The sequence below is a fragment of the Globicephala melas genome, chromosome 20 (assembly GCF_963455315.2).
Source record: "Globicephala melas chromosome 20, mGloMel1.2, whole genome shotgun sequence".
In the NCBI taxonomy this organism is placed as follows: domain Eukaryota; kingdom Metazoa; phylum Chordata; class Mammalia; order Artiodactyla; family Delphinidae; genus Globicephala; species Globicephala melas.
The window spans coordinates 45063525-45080033 of NC_083333.1; the positions used below are offsets into that span (position 1 = coordinate 45063525).

A 16509-nucleotide genomic window follows, 5' to 3' on the forward strand; every position below is an offset into this window, starting at 1 on the left:
ACACGGGGTGACCCTGTACTGTATCTCTTCTCCAGACGTTGCCGTGGGAGCCCCTTTCGAGGGCTTGGGCAAAGTGTACATCTACCACGGCAGCTCCAGGGGGCTCCTCAGACAGCCCCAGCAGGTATGGATGGACAGGGACGGAGGGGCCCTTCCTCCTTTCCCTCATCCACCCCTCCCTATTCCCCCTGAGCCCCACTCCCTGGAGCCTACCCCAGAGCCTGTCCTCACCACTTCCCTCTGCCTCCAGGTAATAGACGGAGAGAAGCTGGGACTGCCTGGCTTGGCCACCTTCGGCTACTCCCTGAGTGGGCAGATGGATGTGGATGAGAACCTCTACCCAGACCTGCTGGTGGGGAGCCTGTCAGACCACATCGTGCTGCTGCGGTGAGCCAGGGCGACAGTGGATGGGGGCCTTTCTCTCCTCCATCCCTGTCTGCATGGAGCCCCAGCTCGGTCCACCTTCAGCATCATGTCCGTGCAAACCTGAGCCCCGACCCCAGCCTGGCCTGGGACAGGCCAGAGGCATTGATGTCTGTGGGTTTTCCATGCAGGGCCCGGCCTGTCATCAACATCCTCCACAGAACCTTGGTGGCCAGGCCATCTGTACTGGACCCTGCACTCTGCACAGCCAGCTCCTGGTGAGACCCTCAGGCCCCACTCTGCCCACCCATTCCTCCTGATGTATGGGAAGGCTCTCCCAAAACCCTCCCCTGGCAACTCCTGATATCCCACCATTAAAGGGCTGATTCTTGGGTAAGCATGGCCCTCCCTACCCAACCTCATTAAAAAGCAAAATTCCTTGCAGGAGGTAATGGGTGAATTGGGGGTGGGGCCAATAGGGCACGGTGGTTGAGAGTGGGAGCTCTGACTGCCTGGTTCAAATTCCAGCTATGGCCATTGCAGTGGTGGGGATGGGCTCTGGGGGGTGGATCCTGGAAGGGGAGGGAAGAGAAAGACAGTTAGGTGATGGGATGTGGGGAAGGAGAGAGAACCACCTTGAGCAAATTAATCTCTCTGAATCTCAGATTCCTTGCCTATAAAACAAAGTTAATAACTGATTCACAGGGCTGCTGTGATAATCAAATGAGATAATATACAAATAGCCCTTAGCATGGCTCTCTCTAAACCCTGAGTGCTCAAAAAATGTTAGTTGCTAAGATGGTTACAGTAATGATGGTGATGACCCCAAGGTCTGTGTGTGAATGAGGGTACTGGATCACAAGGCAGGGGGAGACAGGGCAGGGGAGTGGGGGGTGGGGTGGGGAGGGAGATCTGGACTGGGGATCCTGCCCAAGACTGGGCTGGGCCAACAACTGACTAATGACTTCAGGCAACTCCTGCTCTCAGGGCCTCCGTTTCCCCATTGGTGCCCTCTAACCCTGTTTTCTATGGCTCTGATGAGAGTGGGGAGGGAAGGGGCCAGGGACACCCCAGCCCAACCCTGTGGACTCCCCAGTTCTGTCCCTGCCTTTTCCCTGAAGGGCCCTGTTCCGCCTTGCCCAGGAAAGGGGGTGAAAGCCAGGGCCTGGATATCTGGGTCCCACTGTGACCAGACCCTCCTCCATGTCCCCCACCCTCAACAGTGTGCAGGTAGAGCTGTGCTTTGCTTACAACCAGAGTGCCGGGGACCCCAACTACAGGCGGAACATCAGTGAGTGCTGGGCTGCAGGGTGAGGGGGAGGGCATGCTCACCTGGTCACTTGCTGACCACACTGTGCACCGCAGCCCTGGCCTACACTTTGGAGGCCGACCGGGACCGCCGCCCGCCCCGGCTCCGCTTTGCACGCAGTCAGTCAGCTATCTTCCATGGCTTCTTCTCCATGCCCGAGATGCGCTGCCAGACGCTGGAGCTGCTCCTGATGGTGAGGGAGGGGCGAGGGGTGGCACGTGGGCTCCATGGCCCCAGGAAGAGGTAGCCAGAGTCCCCAAGGTCAAGGGTGAGGGAATGAGGTCTCCCCAGAGACAGAGGTGGCAGGTCGGCCTGGAAGACCATAGGTAAGTAGAGGGTACAGTGCACAGCACCCAGCCCATGGTAGAGGAGAGAGGAGACCCTTGGAGTACGGATGGGGGCCACAGTGAGGGGTGTGAAATTCTTGCCTCAGCTCACCTCTGGGGAGAAGGCATCCGTTAGTAGGGGCAGGCTCAGGCTCTCTCTGGGACATCAGGGTGAGAAGGAAGAACTCAACCTGGGAACCCCAGGGATGAAGGGAAGCTCAACCCTCCCCCCAGAGGGTTCCCTGGAGAGGAGGAGCCCCACCTTCTCACTTGTGGGTCAAGGTGGTACCAGTGGGGTCAATTTGGTGATCAGACGGGAGGGGGTTCAACCTTACAGGGGGTTTTCAGGGTTGAGGCGGGGTGGGGGCCTTCAGCTCCTCCCTAGGGGTTTAGGATGGTGTGAGGATTCAACTTGGTTTGGAAGGCAGTGCAGAGCTGGGTTCAGCGCGCCTTCCTTTCCCAGGACAACGTCCGTGACAAACTCCGACCCATCATCATCTCCATGAACTACTCTTTACCTTTGCGGATGCCTGAGCGCCCCCGACTGGGGCTTCGGTCCCTGGACGCCTACCCGGTCCTCAACCAGGCGCAGGCTCTGGAGAACCACACGGAGGTGGGTGGGGCCGAAGGACAGGGACCCGGAGAGCTGTGGGGCCAGAGGGCGCTGTGAGTGGTGGGCCCTCCACGCCTCCGACCACCCCCAGGTCCAGTTCCAGAAGGAGTGCGGGCCGGACAACAAGTGCGACAGCAACTTGCAGATGCAGGCGGCCTTCGTGTCTGAGCTGGGGCAGCGGCTGAGCAGGTGCGCTCTGGACCGCGGGGTTTGGCCAAGGGTGGGGCGAACTTCACTGGCTTTGGGGAATTGAGGGGCGGGGCCCTATTGGTCTGGAAGAGGGGAGAGAACTGGTAAGATCTGAGGGGAGGCGTCTCAGAGAGAGGCGAATCGGAGAGGAGGGACCTTAATTAGCGGGGTGGGAGCTGTTCAGACTGGCCTTCCCTGGCCAGAAAAGGGGCTTTCTTCTGGGGGGCGGGGCCTAACAGGTCTGGGGCGGGCCCGGGGGCGGGGCTTTGGGCTCAGCCCGGGGCTCCTCCCCTCTCAGGCTCCCATACAGTAGAGACTTCCGAAAACTGCTGCTGAGCATCAACTTGACCAACACCCCAAGCCGGGAGCGGGCTGGGGAAGACGCCCACGAGGCGCTGCTCACCTTGGCGGTGCCTCCCGCCCTGCTGCTGTCCTCAGTGCGCCCCGTGAGTGCCTTCCGCCCCCTCGGAGCCCAATCACGGCTTCACCACGTATATGCATCCTTCATACATGTCATGTACATGTGTTGTCATTTGCCATGTGTTCCCCGCCCCCCCCCCAACTACTCTAGGCTGGGCTTCCTCAGGTGCCTGCAGCGTCTCTGCTGCTAGGGGAACACATGGGTTCTCAGGCCTCTAGGGCTTCAGGCCCTGTACCACAGGAGAGGGGCGGGACAAGCCCTAGTCTGACCACCCAGACCTGATTTGTCTTCTTTCTTCAGCCTGGAGCTTGCCAAGCCAACGAGACCATGACCATTGTTTGCGAGCTGGGGAACCCCTTCAAACGGAACCAGAGGGTGAGCGCCGACCACACCCTCCCAACCCTGTGGGTCCCAGGCTACTCCTCTGATGAGTTCCTTATCTTCACTCTGCCTGCCTGCTTCCCAGGCTTCCTTGAAGCAAAGAGCCAGAGTGGAGGAGGGGGGGATACAGTAGGGGGTGGGGAGAGACCCAGAGACAGAAAAATGGGGCCACTAGGGAGCTATGCGCAAAGCTAGAGCAGGTGGAGGTGAGGAAACCGATTTTGCTGAGCATCTACTATGTGCCAGGCCCTGACCCCAAGGCTGTGCTTCTTTTATATGATATAATTCTCACAACCTTCTGAGGAGGTAGATGCTGATTTACAGAAAGGAAACATGGGCTTACATAGTTTCAGTGATTGCTCAAGGTCATGTGGCTCAAAAGTAGCAGAGATATTACTAACAGAAGAGAATGGGAAAAGGGAAACAGAAGGGGCTAGGAAGGTGGAAAAGTGGAGACAGGTGGCAGTGGGAGACTGCACCCTGAATGGGAGGAGGAGGCCAGAGAACCAACTCCTTAGCGTAGCATTCAGCCCCTCGCTTCCCCATGGCATCACCCCTGCCTGGCCCCAAACGCCCCTCTCTGCCTCCCTCACCCTCATGGCAGATGGAGCTGCTCATTGCCTTCGAGGTCATTGGGGTGACCCTGCACACAAGGGAACTCCAGGCACAGCTGCAGCTCTCCACGTGAGTGACCTCGAGAAGCCAGGCTATGTCGGGGTTGAGATGTCCTGGGCCCCCCCACCCCAGCCTTAGCTGACACATTCCTCCCCTCCCCTCCCCATTCTTTCCCCAGGTCAAGTCACCAGGATGACCTGTGGCCCATAACCCTGACTCTGCTGGTGGACTACACACTCCAGGCCTCGCTCAGCATGTGGGTACCACTCCCCCCAACCCCAGCCTGCTGGGCCTGAGCTAGGGTCTCCCCTCCCTAAGGTGTCTCTCAAGCTCCTCTGAGACACCTCTCCTGGCTTGGTATCCTTAGGCCAAGACATAACAACATCACTATCATTATTGTTACTATTATTATTATTCTCCTTGCAAAGCAGGTAGCAGTGGAGGAATCAGAAACTCTGGGGCTAAGGTGTTGGTGTGGCCCTGCCATTTCATGAGAGCTTGTTGTGCTAAGGATTTTTTTTTTTAAACATTTTTATTGGAGTATAATTGCTTTACAATGGTGTGTTAGTTTAGGCTTTATAACAAAGTGAATCAGCTATACATATACATATATCTCCATATCTTTTCCCTCTTGCGTCTCCCTCCCTCCCACCCTCCCTATCCCACCCCTCTAGGTGGACACAAAGCACAGAGCTGATCTCCCTGTGCTATGCGGCTGCTTCCCACTAGCTATCTATTTTACGTTTGGTAGTGTATATATGTCCATGCCACTCTCTCACTTTGTCCCAGCTTACCCTTCCCCCTCCTCGTGTCCTCAGGTCCATTCTCTAGTAGTTCTGTGTCTTTATTCCAGTCTTGCCCCTAGGTTCTTCATGACCATTTTTTTAAATTTTAAATTCCATATATATGTGTTAGCATACAGTAGTTGTTTTTCTCTTTCTGACTTACTTCCCTCTGTATGACAGACTCTAGGGGAAGCAACCTAAGTGTCCATCAACAGATGAATGGATAAAGAAGATGTGGCATGTATATACAATGCTAAGGATTTTATATACATCATCTCATTGTCTTCTCACAACAGCCCCATTATATAGTGACCCTGCTTAACAGATTAACCCCACTTTACAGATGAAGAAACTGAGGCTCAGAGAGGATAAATAACTTGTTTGAGGCCATACAGCTAGTAAATGCTAGAGCTGGGGTTTATCTCAGGTCTGCCTGATATCAGAGGAGTTGTAGTTAACCTTGGTGCCCCCGCCCCCGCAAGGGCCCCTCCCATCCCCTGTGACTCCAGCATCTTTCTTACCCCTAGGGTGAGTCACCGGCTACAAAGCTTCTTTGGGGGGACAGTGATGGGTGAGTCTGGCATGAAAACTGTGGAGGATGTGGGAAGCCCCCTCAAGTATGAGTTCCAGGTAAGGGGACCTCTGGGTCCAGGGTCTGAGGGTGTGAGGGTGGGGGTTGGTGAGATGGGGGTGGTTTTCCAGGAGACAGTAGCCATGACACCCCTTGTACCCGCAGGTGGACCCAGTGGGGGAAGGGCTGGCAGCCCTTGGTGCCCTGATCCTGGGGCTGGAGTGGCCGTATGAAGTCAGCAATGGCAAGTGGTTGCTATACCCCACGGAGATCACGGTCCACGGCAATGGGTCCTGGCACTGCCGGCCACCTGGAGACCTCGTCAACCCTCTCAACCTCACTCTCTCTGTAAGGACACCAGGGGAAGCGTTCACTTGCATCTCATTGCCTTTGCAAGCTGCAGGACAGAAAGGCCGGCGTCTTCCTCTCCCTCCCCTCCTGCATCTCTGGGGCCTGCCCCTCCACCTGCCCTTTCCTCCTCTCCTCACCTTTGGTCCTCCCTCCAGCAAATCACCTCTTCCCCCTCAGGTTCCTGGGGACAGGCCGCCATCTCCACAACGCAGGCGGCGACAGCTGGACCCCGGGGGAGGCCAGGGCCCCCTGCCGGTCACTCTGGCTGCTGCCAAAAAAGCCAAGTCTGAGATCCAGCTGGTGAGTGACGGGGCAAGGTTGGAGGGGATTGAGCCTGCCCATCACAGGGTGGGTGGGCACCTGGGGGCACACGAAGCAAGGGAGACAGGTGCTACGCCCCAGGAGAACCCAGTCTGATGAGGTGATGTGGCCCCTGCCTTCAGGAGCCTCCAGTCGGGGGGGGGACTCATCTTCTGCCCTCAGAGGGACCCCGCTGCCCTTGCCTTGTGTTGGGGAGCAGCCAGTACAGTGGACTGAAGGAAGCAATACTGATTCTGTTCCCAGGAGCCCCAACCTGTTGGGAGTGATATAGATGCTCAAAGCTTTGATCATTAGGGCTGGGAATGGGGAGAGGCAAGGTGAAGACAGGGTGCAGGGCGCCCTCTGTCAGAAGGGAGAGGGGAGCAGGCCTGGGCAGTAAGCTGAGGTCTAGCTGGGTGGAGAGGGAGAAGTGGCCTTCCAAGTAAAGGGAGCCGGCAGGAACAAAGCCTCAGCGTGGGAAGGCATTGGAAAGGTGGCATTTGGGATTGGGCCCCATTTACACGAACAAGGATCAGATTCCCGTGCCCCCTGTCGCTGGCATCTATATATGCCTGGCCCAAAGAATGTGCCTTAAACACGTAAGTGCAGTGTGCATGAGTGAAGGGATTAGGGCAGGCCCCTTCAGGTCAGCCATGGGTGGGACAAAGCCAGGGGCGAAGCCTGAAGAATCTAGAGACCCAGACTGTCTCGTGTTCTGTGTTCCCTGCCCACCTCAGAGCTGTGGCAGTGACCACACCCGCTGTGTGTGGCTGGAGTGCCGGATTCCTGATGCCCCCGTCATCACCAACGTGACAGTGCAGGCACGAGTGTGGAACAGCACCTTCATCGAGGTCAGTGCTGGGGTCTGGAGGTCTCCACTGCCACCCCTCCGGGCAGGGAGAGCAACAGGAAGAGGATGAGGCCAGGGTGCATGTGTGTGCCCGAGTGTGTGTCAGTGACTGCCTGGAGATTGATACCTGCTGGGCTGTGCACCTGTTGCTGTGTGCTGTGTCAGTGTTAGTCTGTGCATCTGCGTGGGGGATATGACATAAGTTTGTCTCTAGCCAAGATGACCGTCTCTCACATGTTCATTATTCTGTCACGTGTCCATCGCTTTCCCACCTCCCTGCTTTAGTCCGTGCTGTTCCTTCCCCCGGGATGCCAGCTCGCCTCTGTTATCTCTGCATGTAAACTTCTGTTCAGGCTTCACAGTCTCCCTCAAGAGACCACCAGCGAGGTCTTTTCTGACTTTTCCAGCTGAAAATGACCTCTCCCCTCTGGACACGCACAGAACTTTCTCAGAAACCACGCGTGCCACTCACCATGCTCTGCTCTGGGTTGCAGTGCCAGCCATCTTGTGCCACCTAGACCAAACTTTTTCTGTAAATGACTAGATTAAACGTCTTTTCAGCTCTGTGGGCCACGTGCTCTCTGTTGCGACTACTCAATTCTGCACAGTAGCACGAAGCTGCCGCAGACAATACATAGATGAATGGGCATGTCTATGTGCCAGAAATACTTTATTTACAAAAGCAGGTCATGGGCCAGATTTAGCCCACAGGCCGGACCTAGACGGTGACCTTCATTGTCTCTGCTGTCCCCAGCATCCAGCACAGGACCTGACGCACGGATGAATGAATGACGTGTGTTCGTGTGTGGAGGAGAGGCCTGGTGTCAGGTCCTTTTGGGTGCTGCTTAAGGATGGGGGGATGGTGTCCTGGGGGTTGTTGTTGACCCTGAGGGAGGGTCAGGAGAGAGGCTCAGAGGGGCTTCAGCTGCTTCTTTTGACCCATCCTTCCCCCCTCCAGGATTACAAAGACTTTGACCGAGTCAGGGTAGCCAGCTGGGCCACCCTGTTCCTCCGAACCAGCGTCCCCACCATCAACATGGAGAACAAGACGGTGCGGGTGAGTGACCGTGCTAGGAGACAGCAGTGCCTGGCCAGGGCATGGGAGAACAGGGCATCTTTCCAGAGCATGTTCGCACGCTTTAGCTATGTGGTCTCAATCTCGGCAGCACGTTGGAATCCTCTGGAGGACTTCTGGTGTCTGGACTACACCCCTGATCAATGAAATCTGAGTCTGTGGAGGTGGGACCCCAGTGTTGGTATGTTAAAAAGTGCCCCCCAGTGATTCTACCGTGCAGCCAGGGTTGAGAACCTCTGCGTGAGCTCATTTGATCTGCACGACATCTCTGTGAAGATGTGCCATCTCCGTGGAAACTTGAAAAGAAAGTTCCCAAACTTGATTCTGAGTTACATATGGAAGAATAAATATGACAAAATCCCTAATAATTTGTTATGAAAGGGATATAAGTGGAGATATGAAGGGGAGAGGTATAGGAGGTGAATGAAGTTTTGGTTAAATACATTATGATACATTTCCTAAAATGAATTAAGGTAGTATAGGAAGGGCCAGAAAGATCAATGGAACAGGATAGAAATTGACTTTATTATACAGATGGCATTTTTAATCAGGAGAAAAAGGTAAACAAGTAGTATTGGGAGAACACATTTGGAAAGTAAAGGCAAACCCCTGCCCCACACCGTAAACAAAAGCACATTTGAGTTAGATTAAATATTTAAATATCGGAAATAAAATCTATTATACCAGAAGAAAATTCAGGAAATAATTTAATAATCTTTAATTATGGAAAAAGGGAGTTATTTTATTAAACCCAGAAGTCACAAAGGAAAAATTTGACAAATTAGACTATATGAAATTTTATTTTATTTTTTAAATTTTTATTGGAGTATAGTTGATTTACAATGTTGTATTAGTTTCAGGTGTACAGCAAAATGAATCAGTTATAAGAGACTATGAAATTTTAAATCTGTGTACAGCAAAAGAGAGTAAGGAAACTAAAAAGGCAAATATATATATATATATATATATATGTATATGTTTTTTTTTGTTTTTTTTGTTTTTGCGGTACGCGGGCCTCTCACTGTTGTGGCCTCTCCCGCTGTGGAGCACAGGCTCCAGACGCGCAGGCTCAGCGGCTGTGGCTCACGGGCCCAGCCGCTCCGCGGCATGTGGGATCTTCCCGGACTGGGGCACTAACCCGTGTCCCCTGCATCGGCAGGCGGACTCTCAACCACTGCGCCACCAGGGAAGCCCCCTAAATAACTTTTTAAGAAATAATAATGTAGCATCAGAAAAAATATTTTTCCATATATAAATGTATATTTAAAATATATGAAATAACTTCATATTATAAAACATATATATTATATATATATGTTCATTGTAGAGGAAGAAAACACTGTACTGTATGCTGTGCACTCTTTGTTGTTTGTAAATATTTATGGAGTGTTGCTGTGCACCAGCTATCGCTCAAAGCAGTTTCCTCATATTAAACACATTTAATCCTCTCCAGCAACCTGTGATGATGTAGGTATTATCAGCATAATCCCCATTTCATAGATGAACAACAGAGAGGTTAAGTGACTTGCCCAAGGTCACACAACTAGTGAATAACACAGCTAGGGCTTGAACCCAGGTAGTCTGGCCCCAGAACCCATGCTTTTGGTTTTACTTTTGGGTCTCTACTGGATTATGAGGTAGGCATTATGATCCCCTTATCAGAGAGCATGAAATGGAGATTCAGAGAGGTGAAATTACTGGTCCAAGGTTCCACAGCTTGTGAAGGATGGAGCTGGTACCCAAGCCCAGATGTGTGGGTCACAAACCCAGACTACAGGCTGCCTCCCAGATCTGAGGCTGCTCCTGTGGAGAAAGGGGAGGATGGAGGAATCTGTGGCTGTCAGTGGGCGGGCAGGGGCTTTTCCAGTCCCTGAGTTCCCCCTACTGGCAGTAGATCAAAAAGCAGGGTCCTGCGCAGATGTACTAGGGAATGGACTTGAGGACGCTGGGAGGGGGAAGGGTAAGCTGGGACGAAGCGAGAGAGTGGCATGGACATATGTACACTACCAAGTGTAAAACAGACAGCTAGTGGGAAGCAGCCGCATAGCACAGGGAAGTCAGCTCGGTGCTTTGTGACCACCTAGAGGGGTGGGATAGGGAGGATGGGAGGGAGAGAGATGCAAGAGGGAGGAGATATGGGGATATATGTACATGTATACCTGACTCACTTTGTTATAAAGCAATTATAGTCCAATAAAGATGTTTAAAATAAATACATAAATAAAAACTTAAAAATGTGCAACTAAAAAAAAAGCAGGGTCCTGGGTCCAGCTGGAGCAGGAGGGATGAGCTCTGGGGCTGAGGGCGCGGGTACAGGCTGAGCCCCTTCTCACCCCTCCAGTTCTCCGTGGACATCGACTCCGAGCTGGTGGAGGAGCTGCCGGCCGAGATCGAGCTGTGGCTCGTGCTCGTGGCTGTGAGCGCCGGGCTGCTGCTGCTCGGGCTCATCATTCTGTTGCTGTGGAAGGTGAGGACACCCAGCCCGCCACTGCGACGCCCGCTCTGGGACCTCCTGCCAGCAGACCCTCCCCAACTCTCCCTTCATCTCAGTCCTCACTTCCGTCTCACCCCCCGTCCCCCAAGTCCCCCCTACCTCTTCGCAGCTCCCAGTCGCACCCCCTGCCCCATCCTCATCTCACCCAGGATGCTCCTGCCTGGGTTAATGGGGGGACCTGCAAGCCAGAAAGGGGAACCGGGAGCTCTGGCTCCTGCTACATCACCAAGCTGGGGCTGGGACCCAGGCATCCGGGCCCCCGTTCATGAGTGCTGCTGGCAAGGACCCCCCAACCCCCCCCTGATGGCCCCTCCCCACCTCCTCCCCTCCGCAGTGCGGCTTCTTCAAGCGAGCCCGCACTCGGGCCCTGTATGAAGCTAAGAGGCAGAAGGCGGAGATGAAGAGCCAGCCATCAGAGACAGAGAGGCTGACGGACGACTACTGAGGGGGGCAGCCCCCCACCCCTGGTCCACTGGGTAACGCGGCCTCCGGGCCCCTTCCCCCAAGCCCCCAGCTGGCTGGGGCCTCTGACTCTGTTCTGTCTGCTCCTCTTCCTTTATGGGCCCTCTCTGCACGTCACTCTGTCCCCAGCACCACCACAAAGAACAGGCCACTCTGTCGGCCTCCTTCTCCGCACCCTGGGAGAGCTCGGGGTGTCTGCTCTCACCAGCCTCCCCACTGAGCCCCTCAAGGACTTGGGACCCCCAGAGGGAACCATAAAACCCTCCCTGTGCGCCCTCTGCTTTCTGGGGATCGGGAAAGGGTCAAGGCCGAGGCCAGGCCCCATCTTTGTAGACCACAAGACAAACTTCAGAGTGATTCCACACCCCCATCCCCACCTCTAGAGAACGAGGGCACTAGTAGAGTCCTTCTTCTGGGAACCAGCCCTCTTCCTCTTGGGAGTCCCCTGGGGTGACAGACTGACCCCTCCCGACACTGTGGTCAGGGTAGATCACCACCCCTCCCAGCCATTCCGTCAGCAGTCTCAGCGACTGCCCCTCTGTCTCCATCTGCCTCTCCCTCTCCTCTCTGCCTTCCTCAACTCCTCCTTCCTCTGGGGCCCGGGATGGGGAACCTTGTCCTCCCCATCTCAGCGCAGGGAGATGGCATTGTGTTTGGGTAGCGGTCCTGGCTTTGAGGACCTCCGGGTGGGGAAGGAAGGGGCTGGGCACATCTTCCCACTGGCGCAAAAGCTGGATGCTAAGGGCCTTTCTCTTCTCCCCTTCTCCAGTGTGACTTCTTTAAGCGGACCCGCTATTACCGGATCATGCCCAAGTACCACGGGGTGCGGATCCGGGAGGAGGAGCGCTACCCACCTCCAGGGAGCACCCTGCCCACCAAGAAGCACTGGGTGACCAGCTGGCAGACTCGCGACCGATACTACTGACATCCTCCCTGATCCCACCCCTGCTCCCCTAGTGTCCCCTTCTTCTATTTATCATAAGTTATGCCCTGACGGTCCACAGGGGCTACTGCCTTTGGCTGGCACCAGCAGGCTCGGGCACACACACCTGTTCAAGTGTATGCACGTGCCCTCCAGCCATGGCCTTCTCCCCGAAGGAGGGCTGGGGCCGTGGAACCTGCATTGCTGAGCACTGCAGCCCTGTGCCCTGGACACATGTGAGCACATATGGGTCCTACTGCTTGTGGACTGTGCTTGTGCGCCCCAGATGGTGCATGGACATGCGTGTCCCAGCCTCTACCTGTGCCGTAACCACGCCAAAGGGCCTCCACCAGAGCCAGGAGGAAGAGGCCCCCAATGTGGTGACACCTCCTCTGTCACACTGGACCCATCGTGCGCCACAGTCACTGGACTGACTCTGTCCTCAAGATGAAAACTACTGACAGGCCCCCGGTGCAGCTCCCGATACCCATGCCAGAGAGTCGGAGCCTGCCTAAGGTTGTCCAAGGGGGTGTTCACAGGACCCGGCATGCTCAGACCCAAGAGCAGAAGGAACTAGAAGGAAGGTCCCCAGGATGGCTTTCTTTCATGAATCGTTGCGAAACCTCTGTCCTCAGCCATGGCCGTTCCATGCACTAGCAGGAAATTCAGCCCTAAGAAAAAAGATGGACACAGTGCTAGGCAGCCAGGACACACTGTGCTGGGACTGCCCTGGGAGCACAATGGAATCCTCAACAGAAGAGGGGACTGGTCCTGGGCCAGGGAGATGTTGGAAGGATACAGAGCAGATACCACCTTTCAGCCACATTACCATCCTGGCCTGGAGGGACCCCCACAAGATCACAGAGGGAGCGACACTTGAATGTAGAACAGGGAGGGAGCCCCACGATGCCACATCAGCCAGAACCCCCTCTGCCCCCCCTGACCGTGGGCTGGAGACCTAGAAGTGAAGGTCTTGGCTGTCCTTGGCTTTCAGAGCCAGGTTAGCTCTGCCTTCTCCCCTGTGGCCCATTCCAGAAGTTGAGGCTGGTTCCAGAAAGCCTCTCCTGACCCCTGCCAATTGGCAGGCCCCCTCCCCATTGGCAGGCCCCCTCCCCAACCCCTGCCCACTTCCATGGTACTGTAGCAGGGGAGCTCCCTCCCCCTCCTCGTGCCTTCTTTGTATATAGGCTTCTCACGGCAGCCAGTAAAGAGCTCCCAGTTTGTACACACTGCTTCTGCCTCCGTCCACCCCCACGCCTCACCAATGCCATTCGGTCTGACGGATCATGCTACCTAGCCGACCCCCAGGTGGACAAAGCCAGGTGCAGGGCTCATAGAGGTTGGGAGGGGGAAGCTCTATGGCGGAGACACCTGCTCCTGTTCTCAGGGGTGTCCCAGTCTAAGGGATGGTCATGGTCACATAACTGAGATCCAGAACATGAATGAAAAAGACCCGAGTAGACTGGATGGAACCCAAAATGGCTTCTTGGTGGTGAGTGCGCCAGGCCTGGGGAAGAGGTGGTAGAGGGCAGGGTCTGGAAGAAGCCGGAAGCCACTGTGCTGTAGAAGCAGGTAGGCCCGGGGAATGGTGCAGTGAGGCTGGGTGCACAGGTGGAGAGCCGAGAGCCCTCGTCTGGTGGCTAAATTCAGACAAGAACCTGCTTTACTGCCTCAGTTCCCCCACAGCCAGCCCTAGGCCCCGTGATGAGTCGAGCAAAAGGTGGACCAGTGACCCAAGCCCGGAAAAACTGAAAGGTCATAGTATCCACGTCCTAGCCTCTGGGCGGGAGAACCTGGAGTCTTAGTCAGCGGCAGCTGCTCCAGACGTGCTGCTGTCCTGAGTCCACAGCCACAGTCCACGGCGGGTCAAGCTCTCCGCTGCCTCCTCTGCGCTAAGGTTGTCCTAAATCGTGGCACAGGTCCTTCTGTTAATTGTCCCTAAGGCGGTGACCTTTGGCAAGAAAGAAGGCCGGAAATTACCACCCAGAGAAGCCTAGAGGCAGATCTTCAATTCAGCTACTCAGAGCCCTCAGACCCAGCCGCTGTCTCGGGCTCCTCCTGACGTGTCTGCCTTCCTGTGCCAGCTGTCTGCCCTCCCCACTCTCTACCAGAGCCCACCCCCTCACTTTCTGTGCTGGGATTTGTCACTGATTGACAGTGAAATGTCCAATTCCTCCAGGAAAACCCCAGCCCCTACCCAGAGCTCTCAACCAGTAACTGGAGACCTCAGTTTGTTTTCCAGAATCTGGGTCATTCACTGGGCCAGGAATAATACACGTGTAGGCTTGTCAAAGCCCAGCTCAGGTTGAGCAGAGTTCCGTGCAGTTCGGTCCAGTCCTCTGCAACCACTTCCTGCTGAAGAAAGAAGTGGGATCTCCACATCCCTCTGGCCAGCTTCACGGGCCCAGCCCCCCACCTCCTGTGAGCACCTGTTTGGATACGAACACACTGTCTGTCTCACACACACGGTTGTGAGAATAAGTAGTCATTTTCCAGGACTGGTGCAGCTACCCTTTCGTGAAAGAAACATACTGGCAGAGATGCAGCAATGTCTGCTTTATAGAAAAGGACCCTTTCTAACGCCAAGCTTCTTGAGCTCCTTGGAGCTGCAGCACCTCCGAACAGTTTCAGAAGAGGGTCTTGGCTTTTATATCACTAAAAGAATCCATAAGGTAATGCTCTTCTCTGGTCACAGGGCTGGATTGCGTTTCCTGGGCCCTCCTGGTTGGATGAGGCCACGTGAGGCCATTCCGGCCGATGAGTTGTCAGCCAGAGGGAAGGGGATCAATTCTGGGCTGAGACAGTTCATTGCTGGGGGTGCCTCTCCCAGTTCTGCTTCTCCTAACTCTGCTGCTGTGGAAGCCTGTGTTGAGATAAAGCTTTGTCAGGCCTTGACAGCCCCCCACCAACCCACGTTGTACATTTAGTGGGAAGTTTGGGAATTTGGGGGGTTTTGTTACCTCCCATCACCTAACCTAGCTGGACTGATACACCACACCACTCCCATTACCACCCTTCAGCCATCTCTGCAGGAGGAATTTAATCCAAGCTCAGAGCCTCATTACAGAAGTCCAGCTCTAAGGGGACGATCATGGGAAATCTTTCTGTCGCTTACATGTAGCCTCAGAGGTCATGGCCTTTTCCTTGTTACTTTAGTTTTGATAATAATAGTAATAGCTGCTATTTATTAATTATTTACTGTGTGCCAGGCATAGGGCTTGGCTTTTCACATATAGTATTTCATACACTCTTCTGGGCAACTTGAAGACTGCACTCACCAACGTTGTCAATGACCTAATGGCTAGCCTGAGGGATGTTCAGTGGTCCTCCCTGATACCTCTGTGGCCTGTCTTCCCAGTGACCCCAACTTCTTTTTTCTCCTTCTTTTCCGTTCAATGTGCTGGGTGCTGGGCCTGGTGCTGGAGACAGTGGTGAATAAGACCAAGACAGCCCTGCCCTCGTGGAGCTTAAAGTCTAGTTGGGGAGACGGATGAGTCAGCAGATGATTACCACTTGGTGTGATAAGAGCTAAAATAGTGCTAGATCAGGAGGCCTAAGGAACTTTTGGAGGGAGCCCATAACCCAGCCTGGGGGGTCAGGGGCCTGAAGAAGGGTAGGTGAAAGTGAGAAGAAAGAATGGTCCATGGGTAAGAGACAGCATTAGCAACAGCGGGGAGATTGGAGGCTGGTTCAAGGCAGTAGATAAGTATGGCTAGGAGTTGAGCAGGGAATGTGGAGAGATGAGGCTGGAGGTTTAGGCCAAATCAGATCATGTGAGAGCTAGAAAGGCTCCAGTAAGAAGTGGAGCGCCATCAAAAGGCTGTGAGCAAGAGAAGTAACACCTTCAGATTTGCAGTTGAAAATGATCCCTGAACCTCTTTCCTCATCTATAAAATGGGATAAGAGTAGCACAGTAGAGCTGTCTGGAGAATTAAATGAGATGATGCATGCAAACAGTTCTTGGCACATAGGTTATTATTCATTCAGCTAAGAGATCCCTTCCATCGTGACGCCTTGCACGTAGCTCTGCATTGGCTGTAATTGCATTCTGTTATAACTATTATTTACTTATGCAGCTCTCTCTCAAACTGAGAACTGAAATAATCAAGGGAAAAGACCATGTCCCAATCCTGTCTATGTTTCCCGTTCCCAGCATATAAGCCTAGCACCTGTTAGGCTCTTGGTGAGTGCCAGACAAGGACTGAAGGGTGAAAAACACCTCAAAGGGGAAAACGGGAGGGGTGGAGGGAACAGGACTTACGGCGTTCGACCACAAGAGGGCGCGCTATGTTCCCACGAGAGAGCCGGGCTGCTGCTGGGCAAGGCTGTGCTCTCGGCCTCCAGCACAAATCACCTCAAAGGACCTTTCTCTAAAGAAGCCCAGGGCAGAAAAGGTTGCTTTCTCAGGTCAAATGAGTAGGGAGTAATAAAATAAAAGTGTTTTGAAAAGTTTATTGTAGCCGCCGCTAGGCGTTAGTTAGG

At 54.3% G+C, this 16509-nt stretch overlaps 1 protein-coding gene across 4 annotated transcripts in view; it reads left to right on the forward strand.

The window, feature by feature from the left end:
- The window catches only part of ITGA3 (integrin subunit alpha 3), a 32505-nt gene extending 16081 nt beyond the window's left edge, over positions 1-16424 (forward strand). For 2 of the 4 annotated variants that reach the window (XM_060290535.2, XM_060290536.2), the window contains 18 exons: positions 36-124; positions 251-387; positions 555-641; positions 1587-1654; positions 1729-1865; positions 2462-2611; positions 2703-2800; positions 3099-3246; positions 3522-3596; positions 4207-4286; positions 4396-4473; positions 5530-5632; positions 5739-5921; positions 6102-6224; positions 6962-7075; positions 8033-8131; positions 10491-10616; positions 11875-16423. In XM_060290535.2, coding sequence (XP_060146518.1) covers positions 36-124; positions 251-387; positions 555-641; positions 1587-1654; positions 1729-1865; positions 2462-2611; positions 2703-2800; positions 3099-3246; positions 3522-3596; positions 4207-4286; positions 4396-4473; positions 5530-5632; positions 5739-5921; positions 6102-6224; positions 6962-7075; positions 8033-8131; positions 10491-10616; positions 11875-12030 — 2051 coding nt within the window. In that variant the 3' untranslated portion in view covers positions 12031-16423. Of the gene's footprint in view, positions 1-35; positions 125-250; positions 388-554; positions 642-1586; positions 1655-1728; positions 1866-2461; positions 2612-2702; positions 2801-3098; positions 3247-3521; positions 3597-4206; positions 4287-4395; positions 4474-5529; positions 5633-5738; positions 5922-6101; positions 6225-6961; positions 7076-8032; positions 8132-10490; positions 10617-10977; positions 11120-11874 lie in introns of all 4 variants that reach the window. The other 2 variants (XM_030840232.2, XM_060290537.1) reach the window with 2 other exon arrangements.
- The last annotated feature ends 85 nt before the right edge of the window (positions 16425-16509 follow it).